This window comes from Chelonia mydas, chromosome 1, assembly GCF_015237465.2.
Source record: "Chelonia mydas isolate rCheMyd1 chromosome 1, rCheMyd1.pri.v2, whole genome shotgun sequence".
NCBI classification, from domain to species: domain Eukaryota; kingdom Metazoa; phylum Chordata; order Testudines; family Cheloniidae; genus Chelonia; species Chelonia mydas.
Window position 1 is genome coordinate 27,682,161 of NC_057849.1, and position 27,202 is coordinate 27,709,362.

General features: G+C 40.8%; 1 protein-coding gene and 1 non-coding gene across 15 annotated transcripts in view; both read left to right on the forward strand.

The window, feature by feature from the left end:
- Positions 1-27,202, forward strand: part of CEP295 (centrosomal protein 295) — a 53,356-nt gene that overhangs the window by 12,655 nt on the left and 13,499 nt on the right. For 12 of the 14 annotated variants that reach the window (XM_043528852.1, XM_037889592.2, XM_043528864.1 and 9 more), the window contains exons 8-19: positions 7,575-7,758; positions 8,016-8,189; positions 8,975-9,199; positions 10,773-10,879; positions 14,469-14,678; positions 15,508-15,605; positions 15,734-16,868; positions 18,678-18,858; positions 19,006-19,158; positions 22,352-22,570; positions 24,161-24,270; positions 25,308-25,452. In XM_043528852.1, coding sequence (XP_043384787.1) covers positions 7,575-7,758; positions 8,016-8,189; positions 8,975-9,199; positions 10,773-10,879; positions 14,469-14,678; positions 15,508-15,605; positions 15,734-16,868; positions 18,678-18,858; positions 19,006-19,158; positions 22,352-22,570; positions 24,161-24,270; positions 25,308-25,452 — 2,941 coding nt within the window. Of the gene's footprint in view, positions 1-2,352; positions 2,521-7,574; positions 7,759-8,015; positions 8,190-8,949; positions 9,200-10,772; positions 10,880-14,468; positions 14,679-15,507; positions 15,606-15,733; positions 16,869-18,677; positions 18,859-19,005; positions 19,159-22,351; positions 22,571-24,160; positions 24,271-25,307; positions 25,453-27,202 lie in introns of those variants that run through there. The other 2 variants (XM_037889607.2, XM_037889609.2) reach the window with 2 other exon arrangements.
- LOC114021704 lies at positions 24,970-25,052 on the forward strand. The gene has a single exon (XR_003566161.1). It is a non-coding gene; the product is annotated as a small nucleolar RNA U2-19 (small nucleolar RNA).

Below are 27,202 nucleotides of genomic sequence, written 5' to 3' on the forward strand. Positions count from 1 at the left end.
TTATATTGATTTTCTTCAACTCTCGATTAAGTTTTAATGAAGGGTAAAGTTTTCAAAAGTGCGTGAGTGAAAATCAGCGGGACATAAGGTTTATAATCACTTGGGCATGTTTCACATTTTTACTTGACATCTACAAAAGCTTTATTTAAGACACTATAATCGGTCTTTCTTCCTACTTTAATTCTCGCTTCAATGCTAAATGAACATTAAAAACTGAATATTGAAATGTTTAATTTTAGGCAAAATACAGTTCTTTTAAACATTTAAAAATGACCTATGCTTTATATTAAGTAATAGTGAAATTCCTGACTTTGGAATTTGACATCTAATTCTGATAGTCCTTCTCATCCCCATTTAGGTATTTAACTGTGTTACTACATAATGACAGTGCTCAGCAACACCCAGTAGCGAGTGTGAATAACTAGGTTGTTCTAAAGTTAAAACATACATTCTGAATACAGGCTACTCTGCTCCCTTCCTCTCCTAATTTTATAAGAGATGACAGAATGATTTTTAATTGTGCATAGTAAAGGTGATTGCAAACTATGTACTTTTTAACCCAGCATTCTTTAGAGGCAGCATGACTGATAAGACTTAATCCACAGAATATTAGCTGGGAGAAAAGTAATTATTCTCACTTTACACGTGGGGGAATCTGAAGCAGCAGCTACCTTTTAGTAGGAATGCATAAACTTTACCTCCAAAAGCCTGGGTTTAAATTAACTTTAGTGACAAATTACCATATATACTCGTTCATAAACTGAATATTTTTGGTAAAAAAGTGACACATCAAAGAGCGGGGGTCGGCTTATAAACAGGTCTACACCAAAATTTGATGATTTTAAACGCTATGAAATCATTGAATTGAATATCTAATACATTGTCGTTTGGTTTACCTGGAGCATTCACAGGCACGGAGCTCCTCAGCTCCCAGTGGCCGCGGAATGGCAAACCGCAGCCACTGGGAACAGAGCGGCTCCGTGTCTGTGAACGCTCCAGGTAAACAAAACGTCCTGACCCACCAGCAGTTTACCCTGACGGGCCAGAAGCCAAAGTTTGCCAACCCCTGAAATATAGAGTCGGCTTATGAAAGGGTCATACAGTTTTTACTCTTCTTACCTATCCATCTTGTGGGGTCTGCTTATAAATGAATGGGCTAATGACTGAGTATATACGGTAAATGAGTTTGTCTTCAATCCAGCCCGCGCTCCATACTGCCATAGTTCAGCCCCAAGCATCTCTGGGTATGTCTACACTACGAAATTAGTTTGAATTTATAGAAGTTGTTTTTTTAGAAATCGTTTTTATATAGTCAATTGTGTGTCCCCACACAAAATGCTCTAAGTGCATTAACTCAGCGGAGTGCTTCCACAGTACCGAGGCTAGGGTCGACTTCCGGAGCATTGCACTGTGGGTAGCTATCCCACAGTTCTCGCAGTCTCCGCTGCCCATTGGAATTCTGGGTTGAGATCCCAATGCCTAATGGGGCAAAAACACTGCTGCGGGTGGTTCTGGGTACGTGTCGTCAGGCCCTCCCTCCGTGAAAGCAGCAGCAGACAGTCGTTTCGCACCTTTTTTCCTGAGTTACCTGTGCAGATGCCATACCACGGCAAGCATGGAGCCCGCTCAGCTCACTGTCACCGTACGTCTCCTGGGTGCTGACAGGCATGGTTCTGCATTGCTATACAGCAGCAACCCATTGCCTTGTGGCAGCAGACGGTGCAATAGGCCTGATAACCATCGTCATCGTGTCTGAGGTGCTCCAGGCCGCCTCGGTAAGGTCGGTCAGGAGCGCTTGGGCAGACATGGGCGCAGGGACTAAAATAGGAGTGAGTCGACCAGGTCATTCTCTTTAGTCCTGCTGGCAGTCCTATTGTACCGTCTTCTGCTGAGCAGGCAGGAGATGAGGATAGCTAGCAGTCCCTGCTGCACCGTCTGCTGCCAGCCAAAGATGTAAAAGATAGATGGAGTGGATCAAAACAAGAAATAGACCAGATTTGTTTTGTATTCATTTGCTCCCCCCTCCCTCCCTCCGTGAAATCAACAGCCTACAGTCATTTCGGTGAGGTCTGTCTGGGGCACCTTGAAAAGTTTAATGGAGATTCAGTCCTGCCGGGGGAGGGATAGCTCAGTGGGTTGAGCATTGGCCTGCTAAACCCAGGTTTTTGAGTTCAATCCTTGAGGAGGCCATTCTGTGTGACAGTTGTTTTTGTTTCTCCTTGATGTAAAGCCACACCCTTTATTGATTTTAATTCCCTGTAAGCCATGTCATCAGTCGCCCCTCCCTCCGTTGGAGCAATGGCAGACAATTGTTCCGCGCCTTTTTTCTATGCAGACGCCATACCATGGCAAGCATGGAGCCTGCTCAGATCACTTTGGCAATTAGGAGCACATTAAACACCACGCGCATTATCCAGCAGTATATGCTGCACCAGAACATGTCAAAGCAAAACCGGACTAGTAGGCGACGTCAGCACGGTGACAAGAGTGATGAGGACATGGACACAGACTTCTCTCAAGGTACGAGCCCTGGCAATGTGGGCATCATGGTGCTAATGGGGCAGGTTCATGCAGTGGAACACCGATTCTGGGCCCGGGAAACAAGCACAGACTGGTGGGACTGCATAGTGTTGCAGGTCTGGGACAATTCCCAGTGGCTGCGAAACTTTCGCATGCGTAAGGGCACTTTCATGGAAGTTTGTGACTTGCTTTCCCCTGCCCTGAGGCACAAGAATACCAAGATGAGAGCAGCCCTCACAGTTCACAAGCGAGAGGCAATAGCCTGTGGAGGCTTGCAACACCAGACAGCTACCGGTCAGTCGGGAATCAATTTGGAGTGGGCAAATCTACTGTTGGGGCTGCTGTGATGCAAGTAGCCAACACAATCAAAGATCTGCTGAGATCAAGGGTAGTGACCCTGGGAAATGTGCAGGTCATAATGGATGGCTTTGCTGTGATGTGATTCCCTAACTGTGGTGGGGCCACAGACGGAACCCATCTCCCTATCTTGGCACCGGAGCACCAAGCCAGCGAGTACATAAACGGCAAGGGGTACTTTTCAATAGTGCTGCAAGCACTGGTGGATCACAGGGGACGTTTCACCAACATCAACGTGGGATGGCTGGGAAAGGTACATGACGCTTGCATTTCAGGAACTCTGGTCTGTTTCAAAAGCTGCAGGAAGGGACTTTCTTCCCAGACCAGAAAATAACCATTGGGGATGTTGAAATGCCTATAGTTATCCTTGGGGACCCAGCCTACCCCTTAATGCCATGGCTCATGAAGCCATATACAGGCAGCCTGGACAGTAGTCAGGAGCTGTTCAACTACAGGCTGAGCAAGTGCAGAACGGTGGTTGGATGTTTGGACGTTTGGATGCATTTGGATGTTTAAAAGCACGCTGGCACAGTTTACTGACTCGGTTAGACCTCAGCGAAACCAGTATTTCCACTGTTATTACTGCTTGCTGTGTGCTCCACAATATCTGTGAGAGTAAGGGGGAGACGTTTATGGCGGGGTTGGGAGGTTGAGGCAAATCGCCTGGCTGCTGGTTATGTGCAGCCAGACACCAGGGCGGTTAGAAGAGCAAGGTGGTGTGCATCAGAGGAACTTTGAAAACCAGTTTCATGACTGGCCAGGCTATGGTGTGAAAGTTCTGTTTGTTTCTTCTTGATGCCTCCGCCCCCCTTGGTTCACTCTACTTCCCTGTAAGCTAACCACCCTCCCCTCACCGCTTCGATCACTGCTTGCAGAGGCAGTAAAGTCGTTGCTTCACATTCATGCATTCTTTATTAATTCATCACACAAATATGGGGATAACTGCCAAGGTAGCCTAGGAGGGGTGGTGGAGGAGGGAAGGACAAGGCCACACAGCACTTTAAAAGTTTACAACTTATTGAATGCCAGCCTTCTGTTGCTTGGGCAACCCTCTGGGTTGGAGTGACTGGGTGGCCGGGGGCCCCCGCGCCCCGTTCTTGGGCATCTGGGTGAGGAGGCTATGGAACCTGGGGAGGAGGGCGGTTGGTTACACAGGGGCTGTAGCGGCGGTCTGTGCTCCTGCTGCCTTTCCTGCAGCTCAACCATACGCTGGAGCATATTCGTTTGATCCTCCAGCAGCCTCAGCATTGAATCCTGCCTCCTCTCATCGCGCTGCCGCCCCCTTTCAGCTTCAGCCCTCTCTTTAGCCCACCACTTATTCTCTTCAGCCCGCCACCTCTCCTCCCGGTCATTTTGTGCTTTCCTGCACTCTGACATTGTCTGCCTCCACGCATTCGTCTGTGCTCTCTGTGTGGGAGGACAGCATGAGCTCAGAGAACATTTCATCGTGAGTGCATTTTTTTTGCCTTCTAATCTTTGCTAGCCTCTGGGAAGGAGTAGATCCTGTGATCCTTGAAACACGTGCAGCTGGTGGAGAGAAAAAAAGGGACAGTGGTATTTAAAAAGACACATTTTATAGAACAATGGTACACTCTTTCACAGTAAACCTTGCTGTTAACATTACATACATAGCACGTGCTTTTGTTACAAGGTCGCATTTTACCTCCCCCCACTGCATGGCTCACCCCTCCCTGTGGCTAACAGCGGGGATCATTTCTGTTCAGCTACAGGCAAACAGCCCAGCAGGAACGGGCACCTCTGAATGTCCCCTTAAGAAAAGCACCCTGTTTCAACCAGGTGACCATGAATGATATCACTCTCCTGAGGATAACACAGAGAGATAAAGAACAGATGTTCGAAAGCCAGCAAACACACGCTGCAATGCTTTGTTCTGCAATGATTCCCGGCTATGTGCTACTGGCCTGGTGTGGTAAAGTGTCCTACCATGGTGGATGGAATAAGGCTGCCCTCCCCAGAAACCTTTTGCAAAGGCTTTGGGAGTACATCCAGGAGAGCTTTATGGAGATGTCCCTGGAGGATTTCCGCTCCATCCCCAGACATGTTAACAGACTTTTCCTGTAGCTGTATTGGCCGCGAATACCAGGGCAAATTAATCATTAAACACGCTTGCTTTTAAACCATGTATACTATTTAAAAAGGTACACTCACCAGAGGTCCCTTCTCCACCTGGCAGGTCTGGGAGGCAGCCTTGGGTGGGTTCGGGGGGTACTGGCTCCAGGTCCAGGGTGAGAAACCGTTCCTGGCTGTCGGGAAAACCGATTTCTCCGCTTGCTTGCTGTGAGCTATCTACAACTTCATCATCATCATCTTCCTCGTCCCCAAAACCTGCTTCCATGTTGCCTCCATCTCCATTGCAGGAGTCAAACAACACAGTTGGGGTAGTGGTGGCTGAACCCCCTAAAATGGCATGCAACTCATCATAGAAGCGGCATGTTTGGGGCTCTGACCCGGAGCGGCCGTTTGCCTCTCTGGTTTTCTGGTAGGCTTGCCTCATCTCCTTAAGTTTCACGCGGCACTGCTTTGGGTCCCTGTTATGTCCTTCATGTCCTGGGAGATTTTGACAAATGTTTTGGCATTTTAAAAACTGGATCAGAGTTCTGATAGCATGGATTCCCCTCCCCATAGAGCGATCAGATCCCGTACCTCCCATTCGGTTCACGCTGGAGCTCTTTTGCGATTCTGGGACTCCATCATGGTCACTTCTGCTGATGAGCTCTGCGTGGTCACCTGCAGCTTGCCACGCTGGCCAAACAGGAAATGAAATTCTAAAGTTCGTGGACCTTTTCCTGTCTACCTGGTCAGTGCATCTGAGTTGCAAGTGCTGTCCAGAGTGGTCACAAGGAGCAATAGCTCCCTGAGGCCAATACCGTCTAATCGCGTTCACAGTACCCCAAGTTTGACCCGGCAAGGCCGATTTCAGCACTAATCCCCTTGTCAGGAATGGAGTAAGGAAATCAATTTTAAGAGCCCTTTAAGTCGAAAAAAGGGCTTCGTCGTGTGGATGGGTGCAGGGTTAAATTGATATAACGCTGCTAAATTTGACCTCAACTCCTAGTGTAGACCAGGGCTCTGTTTGTTTTGAGTCTGTTGATACAAATGAAAAAGCGCTGTTGGCTGAGTGTTTCCAGTGATCATCCTACCACTTTGGAATTCACATCTCCCTTGATACAAAATACCCTGATCTTTTGAGTACATTGCAGAGCTCATCTTTTTTTCCCCAAGATGTTTGAAAATGGGGGGAATTTTAGAGATGACAAACTATTGTATGGGGAAGAGGGATTTAATTTATTAAATTAACTTACTTACTAGTGGTGGGTTTTGTTTGTGATATAGTTAAATTATATCTAGGGTGCCTAGATCACTTACTACTTTTTTTCCACAGAACATCTGTGCCTCATTACGTATATAGGAACAAGGGTTCAATAGTTTATTATAACTTTTCAGTAAATGAACCCATGCCTTATTTATTGTACACCATCTACCCCTTGCAGTGAATATAAAATTGTTAATTGCCTTATGGCTGTTCTGTAGTGCTTATCAAAGTATCTGAGTACTTCAGAAAGATCAAAGAAGTTATCTTCGTAACAAGCCCTTAAGGGGGGGAAGATATCTTCATTTTCCAAATGATGAGTGAAGGCACAGACAGATTAAGCCCAACATTTGCAAAATTGTCCACTAATTTTTGGAGCCATGGTGATTGGCTACCCAACTTGAGTCATATAAGGCTTGATTATTTTCTAAGGTTCTATGTAACTGCGTCTCTTATTGACTTCAGTTGGAGGTAAGTGCTCAGCACAGAGAAAAATGAGACTTTTGCCTCTTTTGTTTCTTTATAATTTGAGAAGCCTGAAATGTTTTCTTAAAACATTTTTTCTGCCTTTTTTTATTTTACATTAGCAATTCTGCTTCTGTTTAGCACAAAGGTCTTGATGGTGACTAGAGAATTAGAAAAATTATATCACAAGAGATGAAGTAAAAGTTGGGCTTTTAAGAAAGGAATGGATTTTAGTCACTGTTGTAACTCCCCGGTTTTTGTTTTAACACTTGTTTAACTTGACTAACATTTTGGAGAAAAGAAGTCTTCCTTAAATATTCAATATCCCCAGTCTGTCACGCAAGGTGTGCGAGCTAATATCTATATAATTTCCTCCAAGACCCCCACCAGTCATCCAGCAAAACTAGGGAAGACCAAAATTGACTGCTGATATTTCTAAGATATAAAATAGAAGAAAACATTTAAAACAGACTTTGACTTCTTCTATATATCATGACAATGCAAAGAGAGTACTAGCCCGATCTTTAAAAAAAAATCCTTTGCAGGTCAGCAATTTAACAACACCCAATGTTTTGTTCTATAAAATAGAAAACTTGGAGTTATCCTATATTTAGGAAAGTTGGCCTACAGGTATATTTTCTGATCTTTAACATTGTAGCTGATCCTTCAGTGCTATTAATGACTCTCTTGATGCCAATAAATGAGTGTAGGATAGCTAGATTAATATATTTTAAGAGGTGTTCTGTGTGTATATATTTAAGCTCAGGAATTTTGTATTCCAATATGAAGCAAGCATTAAACAAATCTCATGGCAGCTAAATGAAAATGTTTTATTACTTTTAATGTCAGACTGTCTGGATGTGAATGCTAAATTGTTAATTGATTACTTTGCTACTTGAAGGACCGGGAAAGGCTAATGAAAGAACTTGAACAGATGCAGAATATGGACCTGGCACGCAGAAGACAGATTGTGGCACAGATGCCACCTCAGCTGTTCGAACCTGCATACAGACGCCTGGAAATTAAAGAAGACTGGCAGAGGGAACTGGAGTTTGCCTTTGAAGATATGTACAGTGGAGATAGGAGTAAGCTATTTTGAAAGATTAAGTGAGCCACTGTCAGCATACAGTATTAAAAAAAAAAACAACTTTGTAGTAGGAGATGTAAATTAGATGTGTTGAAAGATTCAAACAACTTTCTTAGTTTCTTTGAAACGAAGTTTTAATTTTGGAATTCTTGAGGAGCTTCTTATGTGCTGGTCTTACTCTTGCAAGTTAAAGTGGTTGTATTCCGATTACAGATTAGAATATATGACTTTCACATGGTTTCATTTCGTTTTTAGAAATGAAAGGAGACATGATTTTGCACCTAGAGCCACAGCCTTTGCCAATTCCCTCTGATCGGTCTCAAGATGAGGACTTGGATATCTCCCTGGAGCCAGATTTTGCATGTGAGACTCAACCAAATTTGGACGAGGTGGCAGAAAAGGAAGCCCAGCACCCCAGTGAACCAGAGAGTAAGAAACTTTCAAGTTTAACTCTTGTATTGGGTATACTTCATTATTTAAGCCATTTGGATGTACCAGAGGAAAAAGAGGTATTGTTTTTGTACAGGAATTTTGGAAAATGTAGTAGTGAATTAAATAAAATAAAATAAAATAAAAATAGAAAGTATATTAAATACCAGAGATCATGGAATCTTCATCTCTCTTTAATTAATTTTAACATCTAAGAATAAGAACTACTGAATTTAGAAGGGGGATGAGCTACAGTTTCTTTGGAACCATGGGTTTGAGTAGTTTAAGTTGAATGTAGATTAACTAGTTATTAAAGTATTTTTGTAATTATAGATATGAAATCTGTGCATCCTTAACAGCTTTTGATACACTCCAATTTCTGGAATGGAAAGTAATAAATACAAACTTCAAATGAAAAAGTGAACTCTTGGTTTTTTTTGTCTCAGTCCTATGAATTGTGTTGAGTAGTACTGAGGACTATCCTAAGAAGTTGCAGGATTTGTAAATGTAACTAGTGAGATTGCATGTTGACTGTAATACATGCACATTATAAATATTTTGAAAAGGTACCTTAAGATATCTATGTTGAGAACCTCTTTCTATTCCATATCAGAAAGTTTTGTGTCTCCTTAATCCATTTGTATAAGCAGCTAATGAAAACAAATTTTGCCACGGTAAATATCTTACTAGGATGATTTTGTTTACAATCAGTGACTTACATAATGTGTACCTTGTTTTGTCTTGTTCTTATACCTTTAAGAGTTTGAGGTCTGTGTTCCTCCTAGATCATGAAGTGAGAGTGGCTCCCCAACCACAATCAAAACTGGTCTTAAAAAAATTGCTAAATAAGATCCGGAGCCAAAAAGACCAGTGGACTTCAAAATGTGATGCAGAGATTCAAAGTGAAATTGAGACAATTGAGTCAGGAACACTTGCTAGTGAAGAGAGACGATTATGTGATTCAGATCCTGGTCATGAACAACATACTGATTTAGTCTCTGAAGCCATAGGTAAGTATTGTGTAGCTCTCCAACTAAAATTAAATGTGCTTTGAGAGCAAAGAAGGCCTGGCTGGGCAGAGCTGTGAATACTGCTTTACCCATAAGAACTCGTTAATGAACAGCCTAAAGTTGGTGCTTTGTTCTGTTCATTTTGGAGATGTGGGTTAAAAACTGGCTATGTGACTTGGCTTTAAGAAAGACCATTTGATTTTCAGTGAGACTTACTTTTTTGAAAATTTTACCATTGGTCCATTTCTGAATTTTTTTAAAGGGACTTCTTTTAAAAGAAAGTTCTTTGGAGGGAGGCTGAACTCCCTTTCTCCCATATTTCTTGACATACTGGATGTCAAGTAGCAATAAATTGGAAGGACATCTGTTCCTGGATTCAGTAGCTCTTTTGAATTATCTTTAGCATGAAATAGATTGGGTTTACTGCTTGATTTGTAATTACTTTGCAACCATTTGTTTATTGCCCATTTGCTTCTGGGATGTCATTGGATTAGTGCATGTGATTGGTTTTTTAGAGTCTAACTATTAGGTAGTTCAGTCACAAGTACTGTAGTTATTTAATAAGTAAATGTTCAAGTACCTTTAATACATTAGAATTTTACTTATACTCGTGAATGCATTTGCTGTAATCTCATTGTTTAAATTGAACAGGCATTCCCTGAAATTTTTGGAATGGCTTTGCCATTAAGGCGTGTGTGTAGATGTGGTAATTTTATTACTTCATCAATAAGGTGTGAGAAATACACTTGCTAGAGGGGAACAGGAAACCTTTTCTCATGAATATTGAGAGCTAGTCATAACAGTGACCATTCTCAATTTAAATGCTCCATTGAAGCTGACTGGTGTTCATGGGGATGCTGAGAAGGCAGAAGCAGAGGCTCAAAACTCTTCTGCTTGAGGGTGCATGAGGAGAGTCTTTTCTGTCTTTACCTGGCAGTGCTGCCTATACACCTCTCCTTCTGGCAGCAGAGACCTGAGTTGCTGCTGCTGTTGCTTTTTCAGTAGCTTATTGAAGACTTAGAGAATTTTGGCAGAAGCAGTGAAACCAAATCATGATCCGATTTCATTGATCTGTTCCAGAAAGCTATGAATGAATTTAGGGGAGGAAAAAAAATGTGAGAAGCTTGCTGTTCTTTTTTAGCAGCTAGGAAGATGGTGGGTTGGAAAGTGTAAATACTGCTTCAGGAGGGTGTGTGGAGGAAGAGAAGCCCCTTCCCCATCTCCCTGCATCTGGGAGAACAGTGAAAAGGAGAAAGATGAAGCTCTCCATCTTAGAAGTTGCTATTAAACCCCAACCAGTATAAAAGATGGGCCCCTCTACAAGATCCAGGGGCAGAACTCTAGGTGGTGGGAAGTGCCAATTTCCACCTTCCCAGGAACCAGTGGGGATGTTGGAGGAGGAACTTCTCATTAGGGTGTTTTCCTTAGACTCAATTAGGGAAACCCACCCGCAGATGAAACACTGGGTTGACCTGTAATACCTACGTTTTTAGTGTTCTGACTAGTAGTTCCCAAGCCCCGACATGAGTAATTCCTGACTGTGCTATCTGTTAAATATATACATGTGTTTCAGAATCTCCAGAAACATTGGAGCATACTGTTATAGCTGGAAATTCAGTCCTAATCCACCCTCAAGAACAAGCAGCCAAAATTAGAATGGAAATAGAGAGACAAAAACAGGTATGTGGGGTTTTTTTTTTTTTTTTTTTTTTAACTTCTCAGGATCCTTTAACATGTGCTTTACATTATATTTGCTATATTTCAAATCTAAGAATGGCCATATTGAGTCAGATCAATGGTCAGTCTAGCCAAGTATCTTGTCTTCCAACAGTGGCCAGTGCCAGATGCTTCAGAGGGAATGGACCAAACCGAACAGAGCAATTTTATAAAGTGATCAATCCCCCTGTCATCCAGTCCCAGCTTTTGCAATCAGAGGTTTAGGGACACCCAGGGCATAGGGTTTTCCTTGACCATCTTGGCTGACAACCATTGATTGACCTATCCTCCGTGAATTTACCTAATTCTTTTTAACCCAGTTACACTTTTGGATTTCACAACATCCCCTGGCAACGAGTTCTATAGATTGACTGACTGTGCATTATGTGAAGTACTTCCTTAGGTTTGTTTTTAAACCTGATGCCTATTTCATTGGATGACTCCTACTTCTTGTGGTATGTGAAGGGGTAAATAACACTTATTTCCATTCTCCACACCATTCATGATTTTACAGATCTCTGTCATATCCTCCACCCTCTTACTCATCTCTTTTCTGAGCTGAACAGTCCCAGTCTTTCTTCTCATGTGGAAGCTGTTCAAACCCATAATCATTTTCATTACCCGTTCTTTGTACCTTTTCCATTTCTAATATATCTTTTGTGAGATGGGACAACCAGAACTGCATGCAGTATTCAAGGTATGGATGTACCATGGATTTATATAGTGGAATACGATTTTATCTGTCATTTTATCTATCCTTTTCCTAATGATTCCTAACATTATCAGCTTTTTTGACTGCTGCTGCAGATTGAGCTGATGTGTTCAGACTATCCACAAAGACTCCAAGATCTTTCTTGAGTGGCAATAGCTAATTTAAATCCTATCATTTTATATGTATACTTGGGATTGTTTTCCAGTGTACATTACTTCGCCTTTTACCAGCATTGAATATAATCTACCATTTTGTTGCCCAGTCACCCAGCTTTGTGAGATCCCATTGTAACTCTTCGCAGTCTGCTTTGGACTTAACTATCCTGAGTAATTTTATATCATCTGCCAACTTTGCCACCTCACTGTTTACCACTTTTCCAGATCATTTATGAAGATGTTGAACAGCACGGTCCCGGTACAGATCCCTGTGAGGGACCAATATTTATCTCTCTCCATTCTAGAAAACTGACCACTTATTCCTACCCTTTCTTTCTTGTCTTTTAATCAGTTACTGATCTATGAGAAGACCTTCCCTCTTATTCCATGGCTGCTTACTTTGCTTAAGAGCCTTCAGTGAGGGATCTTGTCAAAAGCTTTTGAAAATCTAAGTACACTATATCTATTGGATCATCCTTGTCCACGTTTATTGACCCCCTTAAAGAATTCTAAGAGATTTGTGAGCTGTGATTTCCCTTTACAAAAACTGTTGACTCTTCCCCCCAACAAATTGTGTTCATCTATATGTCTGATTATTTTATTCTTTACTATAGTTTAAACCAGTTTGCCTGTAATTGCCAGGATTGCTTTGGAGCTTTTTTTAAAAATTGGTGTCACATTGCTATTTTCCAGTCATCTGGTACAGAAGCTTATAAAAGTGATAGGTTACATACCACACTTAGTTGTTCTGCAAAGTGCCCCATGGTCACACCATATACTCTAGTAATAGTCTTTGTACAAAATATGCCTTGTGAAGTATCATTTGAAAACTAACAAGTTGATGGTCAATAATATCATGGTAGCAACATTATATGTGAAGTTATGTATGATGTATGGTGATAGTAGCACATGTTCAAACGCACACAGCCCTGATTAGGCAAAAGTTGTTAAACAGGTCTGTCCTAAACAAAGGAATGTGTGTTTACCTCAGTTTACATATAAGTAGTAAACAGTCTCCATGAGACAGCAGGAGGAGGTAAACTGGTTTCTCAAAGACAAAGGAAAAACTGATTCCTCTAGCCAGGAGTCATCAAAGTTGATGGGCAATCATTGGTCAAGTGGCCATCCTTTAGCAAGGAAGGGGAGCAGGAATATATTAATCTCCAGTTTAGCAAGCAACAACATGGAACCTCTTTCAGAGACTCCACAGCCAGAAGTAACTTTATTTAGGGGTAACCCTCAGGAAAATGCATTTCAAAGGGAGACTGGACTATAAAAGTGGTGAGAGGCAAAAACACCCCAGGTTATTTTTCTTTCTTTCCCTATCTCTCTACTTCCTTCTTTAACCTAAGATGACAAAGGAACCAGCCCTTGGGGAGGGGGGCAGCTCTGACCCAAGAATTTGGTCAGCTATGGGAACATGTGGTAAGGATTTTACCTTGAACCAAGTCTAATTTAAGGTTTAGCTGCTATAAAGAGTTTTATCTTTAGTTCTCTTGTGACAATTGCTGACTTTAATACCCTGTTTAACTACAAAGAGATTTTAAGTGAGTACAAGTATAAACTTGTTTTATTTTTTAATCAAAATTAGTCCAGTGTTTGTGTTTAAATTGAACTCTTAGGGTAACTCGAGTTAAGGTGGCAAACTTGCGTATTGACCCCGATGGGAAAACAGACCTTTAATATCTGAATTGCCCAGGAGAGGGCTGGACAGTACAGAACACAAGTTTTTGGGAAAATTTAGAACTGGAAGTTGCTGGGGCCACCCTGCAAGTAATAACCAAGGTTGCTGGAACCCAGAGCATGGCAGGTGTTTTGCTGACAGGCTGCTGGGGTCAGAGTTGCTGTACTGGGACTGTAGCTATACACAGATATTCAAGATGTGATTTTCATGTTTGTGAGCTACAACAGCAAAGCATTGTGCGGTGCCCAACGTTGCAGTGCAGGTGGTGACACACCCCATCACTGGTCTGTAGTGCACCCCGGAATGTGACCGTGACCATTAAAGATCTTGTGGCATGTTTTATAAGAGTATGTGTTAACCTCTGTGTCCTGGCAACAATTTCAAATAGATTCTGTATTCTTCACTACCTATCCCAAGGGGTTTTGAGCTGCTGTTGTGCCCAGGTACTTCAGTGACTTGTGCATAACAAATTCGTAGACGAAAAAAAATAAGCCACTTCAGAGTTTTGTGAAGTGCAATTTATGCTGTGTACCTTTTAGCTACTTCAGAGGTGTTGTGAGACTTGCATCAACGTTAGCAAAATGTGTTGAGAATCTTTGAAAAGCACGAAAGAATTGCAAAGTACACTTATTCTGAATTCAGTTGCAAGATGGGGACTTTGTCCCCCCACTCCCTCCCACCCGAAAATTGTCAATAGAACTGAAATGAATAGATCACTTTTATTTTATCAGTTTAATAGCAATTATTCGAAGCAATATGTAATATAGCTCTGTACAGTGAAATTTTACTTAAAGCAACCACCACACAGACAGTAAGAAACTGTTCTAGTCAAAATCAAGCAAAATTATACTGTAAACTTTAGGGCTACTTTTAGAGGTCTCTTGCAATAGGGATTGCCTATTGTAGGTTTCGCTGCAAGTGATTCGGGACATAAGAATTAACTATGTTTTATGCTTCTGTCATTTAATTCTGGAGAATTACTGTAGTATTTCTCTGTGATAGATAGAGCGAATAGAGCAACAAAAACAGCAGCAGCTAATTTTGCTTAAGCAAATTGAAGAAAAGAGAATATGCTTAGAGGCAGAGTTCCTGAATGTCCAAATGCAGGCTCAGCTGGAGGAAATAAAGAAAAAAGAGCAAGAGGAGAAAGCTCAACAGTCACAGCGGAGTCCTGATCCACTTATGAACCAACAGAGGGAAGTGGAACACAAGGTAAAGTAAGAATACTTTGTATCAAAATTGAGAGCTGATTCCCATTACTAAATTGGAGTAATTGTTTAAACTTTATTTTCAACTTGTTTGCCGTGAGGCAGGATTTCCTAGCTCCAAAATGTATTTGTGCTAATGTGTAAGCATTGATTCGCTTGACATCCACAGACTTTGGGTATTGATTTATTTCTGCAGGATTATAGAACATTTATCATAGAAGCTAGAACATTTTTATGCACAAAAACCAAGGTCATGTGGCTGACTTGTGCAGTGAGCCATATCATTCTCTTCTGTACAGAAACGCATGGGAAAAGGGAAACTGCTCTTTTAAAAAAAAAAATCTGCCTTTTTGGCTACATAGAAGCCCCAAACATTATCACCTCAGGAGGAGTGGGAGATGAATGAGGATATGGAAAGGGTATGGTCTAATGGTTGCTCTTAAGTGATCTTGAGGCATCTTCTTTCTAGACCCCCATTCCTCCTTTAAATGCAGCCATCTTGGATCATTGGTCCCCTAGTCTGTGGCTGGACCCTTGTACCTCTCTGAAATAAGCGGCAGATCAACTGAGAGCATTAACTTCCAGAGTATGTGCTAGTATATAATACCACTTTGGCAGGAGAGAATGTAGCCTTAGACCAGCTGCTCTAGGAACTGCACCCCAGCTCCACTGCCTCAGGCTGAAATTTCATGGACTTCAAACAAGCACTAATGCGGAGTGGCTTCTGCTGGCTTTAGAGTAAGAGTGAACATGCTGCCTAGCATTAATCTTATTTAATAGGTTTTATACGTGTTGTTTGAATTTTCCCACCTAAACAATTCATTTCCTGTTAGATTGAAACTGCTGCAGTGCCAGAAACTAGCAGTTCTAATGAAGAAAATCATATACAGATGATTCGTAACTATCAGCAATGTCTTCTACTGCAAAACAGGTATTTTCCCTGGGTAAAATTAATATCTTGGTTGGATTGTTTGAGAATTATTTTGTGATTGAAATCTGTTCCAATAATGAAAACTGTCTTCATGCTACACAGGAAAGAAATGTTTTTGTTCTGTTTAGATTGCACAAACAGTCAGTTGAAGAAGCCAGAAAACAGTTGCAGGAATATCAGAATAAGCTGAAGCAAAGATATCCATCTATTTCTATGCCATTAGGCTCTGCGGTTACATTGCAGTCAAGATTTATTAACTTAAAACCAACTACCTGTGAATCAGTTTTACAAATGCGTGGTCCAGCAGTGCTTCATAGAGATCATCCATCAGCTAACCAGTCATCTGTGCAAGTTCATGTACAAGAATATGTTCCGCCATTAACCACACATTCAAGAACACCTTTTGTGTTGGAAAAGTCATTTGAACAGAGAGATGACAAGCAAAGGCATAACATGGGCTCTAGTAGACAGATACAATCTATAGAGGCCTTGCAGTTGGAGCAAAGGCAGTTTCATTTGCCACAACAGAATTACCCTTCACAAGAACAGATGGAAATGTTGGATCCTTCTGATCATCAGGTCAGAGAGTTGTCAGAATCCCAGAAGCTGCGAGGGTCAGTCATGATGACTTCACAAGATGCTTCAGTTATGATGCAAACAGAAGCGCAGATACAACGGGACAGTTCAGCTTTGCCCACAGAAGAGTCATCTGAGCCTTCAAAAACCCTAGACCTTGATAAAAAGTCAGTAACGTCTCAGAAGATGTCAAACCTACTAATAGAGACAGAAGCACAAAAACAGCCTTCGCTTATGTTTCTTGATATGCCAGCAGCAGAGGGGTCTCTGATAGCTCAGGCTGCATCATTTGCTGCTTCGGAATACCAGCAGGTACCTACAGAGAGCAGCATAAAGACAACCTTTGAACAAACTATCCCCCAGCCTTTTCAACGACTTACTTCATTATTTCCTGGTGAATCTGAGACTGGGGTAATCCAGGAGTCGTTGACATCCAAAAATGGAGGTACATCTTTGTTAAATTATTCCAATATACTAAAGTTAAGAGAGAGAGTGCTAGCTTCTTCAGAGAGCATCCAAGCTCAGCAAGACCATTTGAAAGAACTGCAAGAGCAACTGGATGTACAAAGAGAAGCTCTTCTTTCTAGGCAGAGAATGCAGGAAGAATTACTTTTACATAAGCAGGCTAAATTGAAGGAACAGATGCAGAGACAACAAGAGGCTTTGAAGGATTTTCTTAATAAACAGGTATGTTTTGTAAATGTAGTATAATGAGTTGTCTGCTAGTAGGTGTCCAAGCTACAGAGTGGACTTTGCCGATTAGCAGAGTTCCCCATGTAGTGTGCAGACTTTGAGGATGTGCGTTTCTCCTTTATTGAAACTAAGACTCAAACTAGTGATCTGTGACCTTTGTGATCTGTAATCAGTGGTTCTGTTAGAGAGAGGCTCTCGTGGCTCGTCTGTCCAAGGATACAGGAACTGTGCTAAGTTTGTCTTAGCTTGACCTCTGAATGTAGTGTTCACTGAAGTAGTTACAGTTTTTGAAATATTTGCAGGCATCATTATTCAGCTTTACAACCTTTAAATGATACCTCTAACATTAAGGATATAATAAACACTTCTGTCAGGTAAACAGTTTTAAAAAACTGAGCTACACTTTTTATACCTGCAAACAGGAAAATTGGTTTTAAAATTGCTTATATTGCCTTCTGTTTTGTGAAATTGTTTCTGAATAGCAGTAACACTCTGGCTTTGAATTGTTTTTTAATCACTTAGCGATATAAAATAACCCCTGTTCATTTCACAAAGGAATTTAAAAATTCACATTTGTAAAGGCTGATCTGTTTCAAAAGGCAACTTTCCTGTTCTGCATCTCAATTCTAACTAATCTTGTTTGAAATTTGCAGCTTCTCCCGAGCAGGCAAAAAGCTATAGTGTGATATTTGCGATATGGACAAATATCCATTAAGGTTTAGGCTGGGGCACTCATAATTGTCCCTTGTAATCTAAGAAAAACTCTCTCCCCAACCCTCTAACTATGGGGCCTTTTCTAAAGCTTTTTCTTTGCTGAATTTTCCTTTTTGGGGGAGGTTGGGGTGGGAGGAGGGTGATAGCAAAGAGATCAAATTGTCTATGAACTAAGCTACCGTTGATGATTAAAATTTGTTTGAACTTACAGAATCAATTTCATTTACTAAAAATTCCCAGGTTGTCAATTTTTTCCAGTATAAAACTTGTCCATAAAGTCACCTAAGGGATTTCTTTAGTTACCATTCTAAGATTAGAATTGGATGAAAATTTTTCAGCAGATAGTAAATTTGCTGAAAACCACTGGTTCAGGGTGACTAAAACTATTCAAGGTAGAATTGAATTCAGCTAATAATTCATCGGAATAAAAGAGTGCATTTTTTTTGCAAGTTGAAACACTTCGACTGTGTGTATGTGTAATGAGCTGTTTTGACATTTTATTTTGAAACAACTCATTTTATTTAAGCAAGAAACCAAAATAATTCAATTTTGGTTCAAAATGAACTTATTTTGGTTCAGCCACTGAACCAAAAACTCCATTATTTGCTCAACTCTATCCAATATAGTCCACAATATCTTCAAGTTAAGCAAGTCTCTTTATAGAAGCTGGCTATACAGAAACTCTTTTTTTTGCCTTATTTTATTTAAACCGGTCGAGAACAGTAGGCATCATAAAGAATGACTTCACGCTGCTTTGGTTCTCTGCCTTTCATTTGTGGATTCTTCAGAGAATTAAAATCCCTATCGTTAGTAACTGAGAAGCAAATAGAAATATTATTTCAGGACTGGATCCTGCAAGAAACAAATTATTTTGGCGCAATTCAGCAAAACACTTAAACACACAAGTAATTAACTTTTAACAAGTATTCATATGCTTAGATGTTTTTCTGGGTTGAGCTCTTAGAACCTTTCTCTTTCCGTCTTCTGGAAAGTCCTCAGGTATAGTGTATTTGGTACACATGGAAAAAATAGAGGTTTAGTAAAATGGGTGTGAAAATTATCTTAGCCACTGTTACTTCCTTTTTTAAGACAAAAGAATCTGTCACGTACAGAGAGATGACAGAAACACAGAAGTCTGATCACTTCAGTCTGATGACTTACCTTTTCAAAGATGCAGAAAATAAATCTCAAGAAGTTAATTGTGGTGATATGAACAAATATGATGAAAACAGATGGCTTTCACAAAGCATCAGTCAAGCTGAGCAAATCGGTGAGGCCATTTATCATATTATAATGCTGCTGCTCACTTTTTCAATTATAACTGCTTTCTTTTTTCCCTTCCCTCAAATTGGATCTTCAACTGCTTATAGTATGTTGCAAAAATGTATATTGCAGAACATTTATTTTTATATTACAGAGCAGTCTCAAAGAATTCTGGGAAGAGAACAGAGATGGCAAACTTCAAAACCGCCTCTGGCTAAAATCAAGTTAGGGCTAGATTTGGAACAACATGAACTAAGTGTAATACCAGAGCTAGACACGCCAAGGAGTGGCAGAGTTTCTTTTACAGGTAAAAAAAAAAAAAAGCAACAAAACTTACTAGATGTTCTGGTGTGCTTGAAATATAATTCCTGAAGTAAGAAATGAGCATTTTTCTTTTAAGACTTTGAGGTGGTTGAGGTGGAAGCAGGGGTCTCAGCTGTAGCTTTATTGAGGTTCAGGTATTTATGCTTTTTGTTGCTATATAAATACAAAATACTGTTATTTACAATCTCAATACAGACTTAAAAGGGAAATTGCATGGAATTTAATTTCAGGGTTTGGTTATCCTGTTGGTTATTTGCATGCCCCTCCCAGTGCAGTATGATTGGATGATCAGGCCCTATTTTTTTATATTAAGTGATTCCTTTCAGAGTGAAGGTTAGTGACTTAAAAGATTTTAGATATTCCATATTTTATTTTTAAATTGTTCATTTTTTGAGATTTCATCTGAAACATGCAGCTTCAGTGTAAGTGTTCCCTTATGAATTGCCCATGAATTGTCTTTGAGGTAGTTTTGCTGCATAGAAATTCTACAGATGTTAGGTGCTGTACAGCAGCAGTGGGTTCTTAGAACATACATAGAATATGCAACAACAACAAAATTAAGGGATGGTGTCAAATTGCTACAGAACTTTTAATAAGTTTGTTGTACGGTTCATTTAAGAAATACTGTAAGGTACTAAACTATTAAGGGGAAAATAGCAACTTACATTTTCAGACTGTATTGTGAATACCTTCTGTGGTTATAAGTAACACCCAAGAGGACTAACACTGAAAGAACAGGTGGATGCGGCTTTTTTTTTTTTTTAAACAATTAACAAAATTGTCCAAAACACAGGACTTGGTAGTGACAGGGGACTTCAACTACTCATACAGCTGCTGGGAAAATAATAAGTCAGGGCACAAATTATCCAACAAATTCTTGGAATGCATTAGAGACAACTTTACAGAAGGTGAAGGAGGCAACTAGGGAAGAGGCTAGTCTTGATTTGATTCTGACAAACAGGGAGGAACTAGTTCAGAATTTGAAGGTGAAAGGCCGCTTGGGTGCAAATGGAATCATTAACTGATCATTTCATGATCAAGGAACGATAGGAGGGAAAACGTCAGAATAAAGAAAATGGACTTTAAGGGAAACTTCAGCAAACTCAGAGAATTGGTAGATAAGATCCCATGGGAAGCATGTCTAAGGGAAGTTGGCAGTTTTTTAAAGAAACGTTATTAAAGGCACAAAAGCAAATTACCCAATGAATAGGAAAGTTAGGGAAATCACTGTGATTTAACCAGGAGATCTTCAATGACTTCAAATGCAAAAAAGTCATACATAAGGTGGAAACTAGGTTAAATTACAGAGGCTGAATATAAAATAACGCAAATATGTAGGAACAAAATTAAAAGGAAGAAGACCACCAAGGACAGGGTAGGCCCATTACTCAGTGAGGAGGGAAAGACAACACCTGGAAACGCAGCAATGTATTACCTTTTTCGTTTTGGTTTTCACCAAGAAAGTTAGCAGTGTTGGATGATTAACATAGTGAACATCAGTGTAAATGGGGTCAGATCTGAGGCTAAAATTGGAAAAGCACAAGTTAAGAATTACTTAGCCCTAGTCTACACTACAGAGAGAGCTGTCTTGCATTGACCAAATGTCGACCTAACTCTGTATATGTCAACACTAGAATTTCGCCCTCACTGATGTAACTCACCTGCTACACTGACTTTATGCCACTTATGGGGGTGAAGTTATTGAGTCAATGTCAATGTAGTTAGGTCGACACAGTGTCAGTGTAGACACTGGATTGCTTACATCAGTCAACTGTTGCTAGCTTTCAGAAGTCTTCCCAAAAAGCCACACATGGACAGTTCAGTCGGTGCAAGTACTCCTGCTGAAGACACACCGCCGACACAAGGAGCAAAGCGTAGACATGCACAACCAATGTAATTACTGTGGCAGTTGTATGATGACTTAAGTAAGGTCGAATTAATTTTGTGGTGTAGACATGCCTTTAGACAAGTTGGATGTCTTCAAGTTGGTAGAGCCTGATGAAATACATCCTAGAATACTTAAGGAGCTGCCTGAAGAGATCTCTGAAGCATTAGTGATTATCTTTGAGAACTCATGGAGGATGGGAAGTATCCCAAGGACTAGAAAAGAGCAAATATAGTACCTCTGTATAAAAAGGGGAATATAGACCAGTCGACTTAACTTTGGTACCCAGAAAGAGAATGGCACAAATAATCAATTTGTAAGCACCTAGAAGAAAATAAGGTGATAAGTAACGGTCTACATGGATTTGTCAAGAACAAATCATGTCATACCAACCTATTATTCTTATTGGCAGGGTAACACCTTGGGGATCAGGGGAAGCAGTAGGTGTGATATATATCAAATTTAAAGGAGTACTTGTGGCACCTTAGAGACTAACCAATTTATTTGAGCATAAGCTTTCGTGAGCTACAGCTCACTTCATTGGATGCATACTGTGGAAAGTGTAGAAGATCTTTTTATATACACACAAAGCATGAAAAAATACCTCCTCCCACCCCACTCTCCTGCTGTTAATAGCTTATCTAAAGTGACCACTCTCCTTACAATGTGTATGATCAAGGTGGGTCATTTCCAGCACAAATCTAGGGTTTAACAAGAACGTCTGGGGTGGGGGAGGGGGGTAGGGGAAATAGGTTACCTTGCATAATGACTTAGCCACTCCCAGTCTCTATTCAAGCCTAAGTTAATTGTATCAAATTTGCAAATGAATTCCAATTCAACAGTTTCTTGCTGGAGTCTGGGTTTGAAGTTTTTTTTGTTGTAATATCTCTTCAATCACTTCAATCTCTCTGGTCACTCGATTACAGACATGAAAGTTGTGATATTACATTTCACTGTTGTTTCCCCTGAAAAGTCAGATAGCTTCCTTAATTGCTTAGGTCTTTCAAAACTAGGAAAACCTGGTTCTAAAACTACACAAATGGGCAGAGGGACTCAGTAAATTAGTTTTAATTTTTTTAATTGACTAGAGTTCAAGTTCACAGTATCACTTTAAATTAAACCTAGAAATTAAATGCATTTTATCAAGTGCTAAACATTTTAATTGAAATCGAACACTTTTACAAATTCAATACTGTATTTCTGTAGTACAAAATGCGCGTTTCAACACAGCACGTCTTTTTATGAAACATTACCTCTTACCTCTAGTAAGTAAAAATTCTTTCAAATTCAGATAAGACAGATTCCGTTGGTGGAGAAGCTTCTCTCATTTCATCTGTGGAAGACCTGATGTCTGGCATGTGCAACAGTGAATCTGTTCATGAGGAAAGAGACTTACCCATAGCAAACTGCAAAGTACAAGATTCTAATGAGAACCCAAGATACACTAACCAACTAAGCAGTTCTTGGCATGAAAGACTGGTGGTGGATGCTAGTAGTTCACATGAGCCAGGTGGGAGAATCCATCTTTTTTTTAAGGTATATGTAGTTATTTTATCATTGTAAAATATACAGCTCTTTAACTATGTCTGGCCTGATTTGTTAGAGGATGTACAGTGGGTCTGAAGTGTGCATGTGTGTCGCTTGCTCGCACGCACGCTTGACTCTACATACATTTAAATGTAATACTCAGTTTTATAGATCGTATTTTAGGGAGTTTTCCTTATATTTATTCCTCCATATTATGGTGACTTTCTCAAGGAACCAAACCAGCTATCGTATGGGTGGTAATTGTGGTCTTTGATGCTTTCATCCCTGTGGTCCTGGATTTCAGGACTGAATTTGGTACTCCTGCCAGCCATATATTTTCCTTTGAATAACTCTGATTTTAACAAGATACTGACTAAAGACACTTTTTAAAAAAAAAAAATCTGAATGTGTTAAGGGGTAGGCAATTTATAGATAGCTGTGGGTTTTGGTATTTTGGTTTAAAATAATAACTAGACGTTATATATAACACCTTAAATTTTCCAGCCTTAAGCACCAGTCCATGTTCATCTGCTCAGCCCCCAATCCCAAACAACCCTGCTAGCATTATTCCAGATGTGATTTTACTTCCACGTTGTTATCCCAGTCAGAACTGCTAACTGAACATTGTTCCTTTTCTGATCCATTTTCATTTTACCTAGCTATCCACTTTAATCCAAAATACCTGCCCATAAAGGCATTATTGACTGTATTAAATCACATTTTGTTTAAATGGGCCCACGTTACCAAGCGATCCAGATCACTTTGTATTACTGCCCTTTCCTCATTATTTATCACTCCACCAATCTTTATCTGCACCAGTCTTTGTGTTTCTACTTCAGAGATTGGGAGGTGAGATCTGAGAGTACGTTCTCTAGTTTGCCTCAAAGGGGGAGCTCTTGGCCTTCTAGGTCAGTAGTTCTCAATCTTTCCAGACTACTGTACCTCTTTCAGGAGGCTAATTTGGCTTGCATGCCCCCATGTTTCACCTCACTTAAAAACTGCTGGCTTACAAAATCAGACATAATACAAAAGTGTCACAGCACACTATTACTGAAAAATAGCTTTTCTCATTTTAACCATATAATTATAAAATAAATTGAAATGTTAGTTTATACTGACTTCGCTAATGCTTTTCATGTAGCCTGTTGTGAAACTAGACAAATATCTAGATGAGTTGATGGACCTCTACGTACCCCTAAGGGTACACATACCCCTGATTGAGAACCACTGTTCTAGGTAACAGTTTTCTTTCTCTAACTTTTGATGGCATACTTCCCCCACTGATTAAGTTCTTCAGATAATATTTTGCAAAAAAGAATGTATCGTTGGCATTTGTAAATTGTAGAAAAGCCAACTAAGGAGAAGCACTCTGCATTTACCAGTGCAGTTGCTGTTCCTGGAGGTAACACAATGGAGCAGATAGTTTTTTATAGTCGATAAAGAAGAGGTAAACATGAACAGAAGTCAACAAGTTATATAGGAACTGAGGCAGCAGGATTAAGTCTGGTTGCCATCTAGTGTTCAAAATTTGGTAATGTTGGACTTTTAGCTGTTTCCTGTTCTTGATTTACAGCCAACCCCAAGGATTCTGTTGTCATGGGTCAAGATTTACCAATTTATGCTGCTGACATTGGAAGGGGAGTAATTACAGATTCTCAGCCATCATTTAGACCTGATAGTACGGTTAGTTATGCTGGAAATTAATATAGCATGTCTTTTAAAATAACTATACTACTTAAATTCAGTTGACTGTCTTAGTATATCCTAAACCTTTTTTATTTATTTGAAATATGAATTTGAAGGTGACCTGCAAAGTGTTTTGTGGGGGCAGTTATTTATATCATAATTTTGTTGCTTTGTGATGTGTAAAACACACATGCAATTCTGCTTCTTTTTTCAGTAGAAATTCAGGTCTTGTTTACCCTTTATTTCCTGCAAGTTTTCATAGACTACTGGAGAAGTGGTGTGAATATTACAAGTTTCTGAGCAGCTAATGGATGAAAGGGTTTTTAAGTAATTTAAACCTGTTTTGTTAACACTTTAAAAAAGACAGCAGCAAAATCTTTGAAATATTCAAATATCTTGTCCCTTTCAGTTCAGGACTAAGAAAGCACTTTTTCCAGCTTTTCTGGTCTCCTAAGGATTTGTCCAGCAAAAACAGGGGAGAGAACTTTGTATCCCTGATATTTTTACAATTTAAAACAAAGCAAAATTTCTAAAAAATAAAATAAACCTTTCCAGGCCCCATTTATATGACATAAAGAAACAAAAAAGGCACAAACCCAGCAGTCTTCCTTTGCAGGTCACCTATAAAATAAACATGGAGGCTTTCCTATACTACACTTCTGTTCCTCTGAGATCTGCTCTTTTATTATTGAAGTGGATCTATGATGAGAAATAGCCAAATCTGAGCACCAGTGGATCACCTGGTTTACATGGTGTATGATCTATGTACAGTTCTGGGAAGCAATATAACGGTTCCTGAGAATGTGGTTGTGTGCTGTGTGTGGGGGTGTGTGTGTGTGTGGGGGGGGGGGGGTGTATGCACGCATGCATGTGTGAGAAATTTTTGTACTGAGCAATGATGAACCTTTATTTTGCCTGAGTCTTCAAATAATGAAGGTTCCTACACTTGAACTGAGCTCAAAATTAAGTGTTTGTATTTTAAATAATTTGTCTTGTCCATACACAATGCTATAGTTATATTTTCTTGACCCTAGGCAGAACTTTCTAAAGGATGGACAAACAGTTTTGCTCCACAGGCTTGTGCACGAGAGGCAGCCTGTGATTATTTGTCTTCAACAACCATTTCCACTGGCAGTTTTTTAACCAGTGAAAAGTTGGACCTAAGCCGTGCTAACACTGGTAAATGTTTTTTTTCTTATAAACTGGATTTTATTTACAATATTATAAAGGAAAATGAATCTAATACTTTGACATTAGTGAGTTCTTCTGAAAGAAGATTGATTAATGTGAAACTTTACTTAAGCCTTGTTAATGTTGCCCTCTGAAATAGAGCATAAATAAAATGGAATGCATGTTCTATGGTTGTAGCTTTATTTGACTTTCAAGTAAGCTGAACATGTTAGCAAGTTAACTACAACTACAGTAGTTTTGGCAAATGGCAACTGATGTTACAAGTACTGTTTGAAGTACCTCAGGTTTTCAGGTTGGCAAAATTGAAAAAAGGAAAACTATAAATTGTTTGCTCAGAAAAGGAATTTAACATTTCATACATGCACATACAGTAAGTCTTCGCTCTTCTACAGTAAGTCTTTGCTCTGTCTATGACAGGGGTCGGCAACCTGTAGTACGCGTGCCAAAGAGGGCACGAGAGCCAATTTTTAATGGCACGCTGCTGTCTACAGCAGCATGTCATTAAAAATCCTGCCCGGCCTGCTCTTCTCTGCCCCCCCCCCCCCCCCCCCCCGATCTCTCCTTGCAGGGCAGGCAAGCTTCCCCCTCCCCCTGCTTCTTCCCCCAGTGTGCTGGGTTCCTGCCCCTCCTCCTCTCCCTCCCTGCGGCTACGGAGGGGGTGAGGGAAAAGTGGAGCTGCAGTGCGCTCTCTGCTCCGGCGACCTTGGGGAAGGGGGTGGAATCGGGGTATCCTTTCCAGCCCCCTGCCATGAGCCGCTCAGGGCAGGGGGCTGGGAGCACCCCCACGACTCCAGCCCACACCCCCAGCCCTCTGCCCTGACTCCGGCACCCTCCTCACACACCCCCACACCCCATGCCTTGACTCTTGCACCCCCCACATCCCACCCTGAGCACCAAACAGGAGCTCCTGCGCACACATGCACACACACTCCCACATTCCCACCTGCACCCCTCACACCAAATGGGAGCTGCCCTAGTAAGCGCTCTACACCCAAACCTCCTGCCCCAACCCTGAGCCCCCTCCCTCATTCTAGCTGCTGGCCAGACCCTGCACCCCAACCCCCAGCCCTGTGCTCAGCGCACTCCCACCCTCATCTCAGTGCAGAGAGAGAGGAAGAGAATGGCTAGAACCAGGGAGAACGTAGGTACCTACTCTTACGTGGACAGGGCCGGGAACCGAGACCGGCAGCAGGCTGAGCAGGGCTGGCAGCCAGGACCCTGGCTGACAGGAGCTGGCGCACGGAACCCCACACCGCCAGCGGGCTGAGCAGCAGTGGGCTGCTGGTCTGGGGTCCTGGCCGCCGGCCCCACTCAGCCCGCTGCCGGCCTAGATGGATGGAATCTGAGGCCAGCAGCGGGCTGAGCGGGCCGGCAGTGTAAGATCATTTTAATTTAATTTTAAATGAAGCTTCTTAAACATTTTGAAAACCTTGTTTACATATGACATAGTTTAGTTATATAATATATAGACTTAGAGAGAGAGTCTAAAAATGAGTCTCTAGAGTCTAAAAATGTTAAAATGTATTATTGGCATGCGAAACCTTAAATTAAAGTGAATAAATGAAGACTGTACACACCACTTCTAAAAGGTTGCTGACCCCTGATCTATGAGTTTCAGTATTACTTGACAATTTGTCTGAACAGTGATCACAAACTTCAGATGTTTTGTCATAGCATACACTTTGTAGCAAGCCTTAGAGGTATGGTTTTATCAGGTCTGATACAGTATTTTAATTCC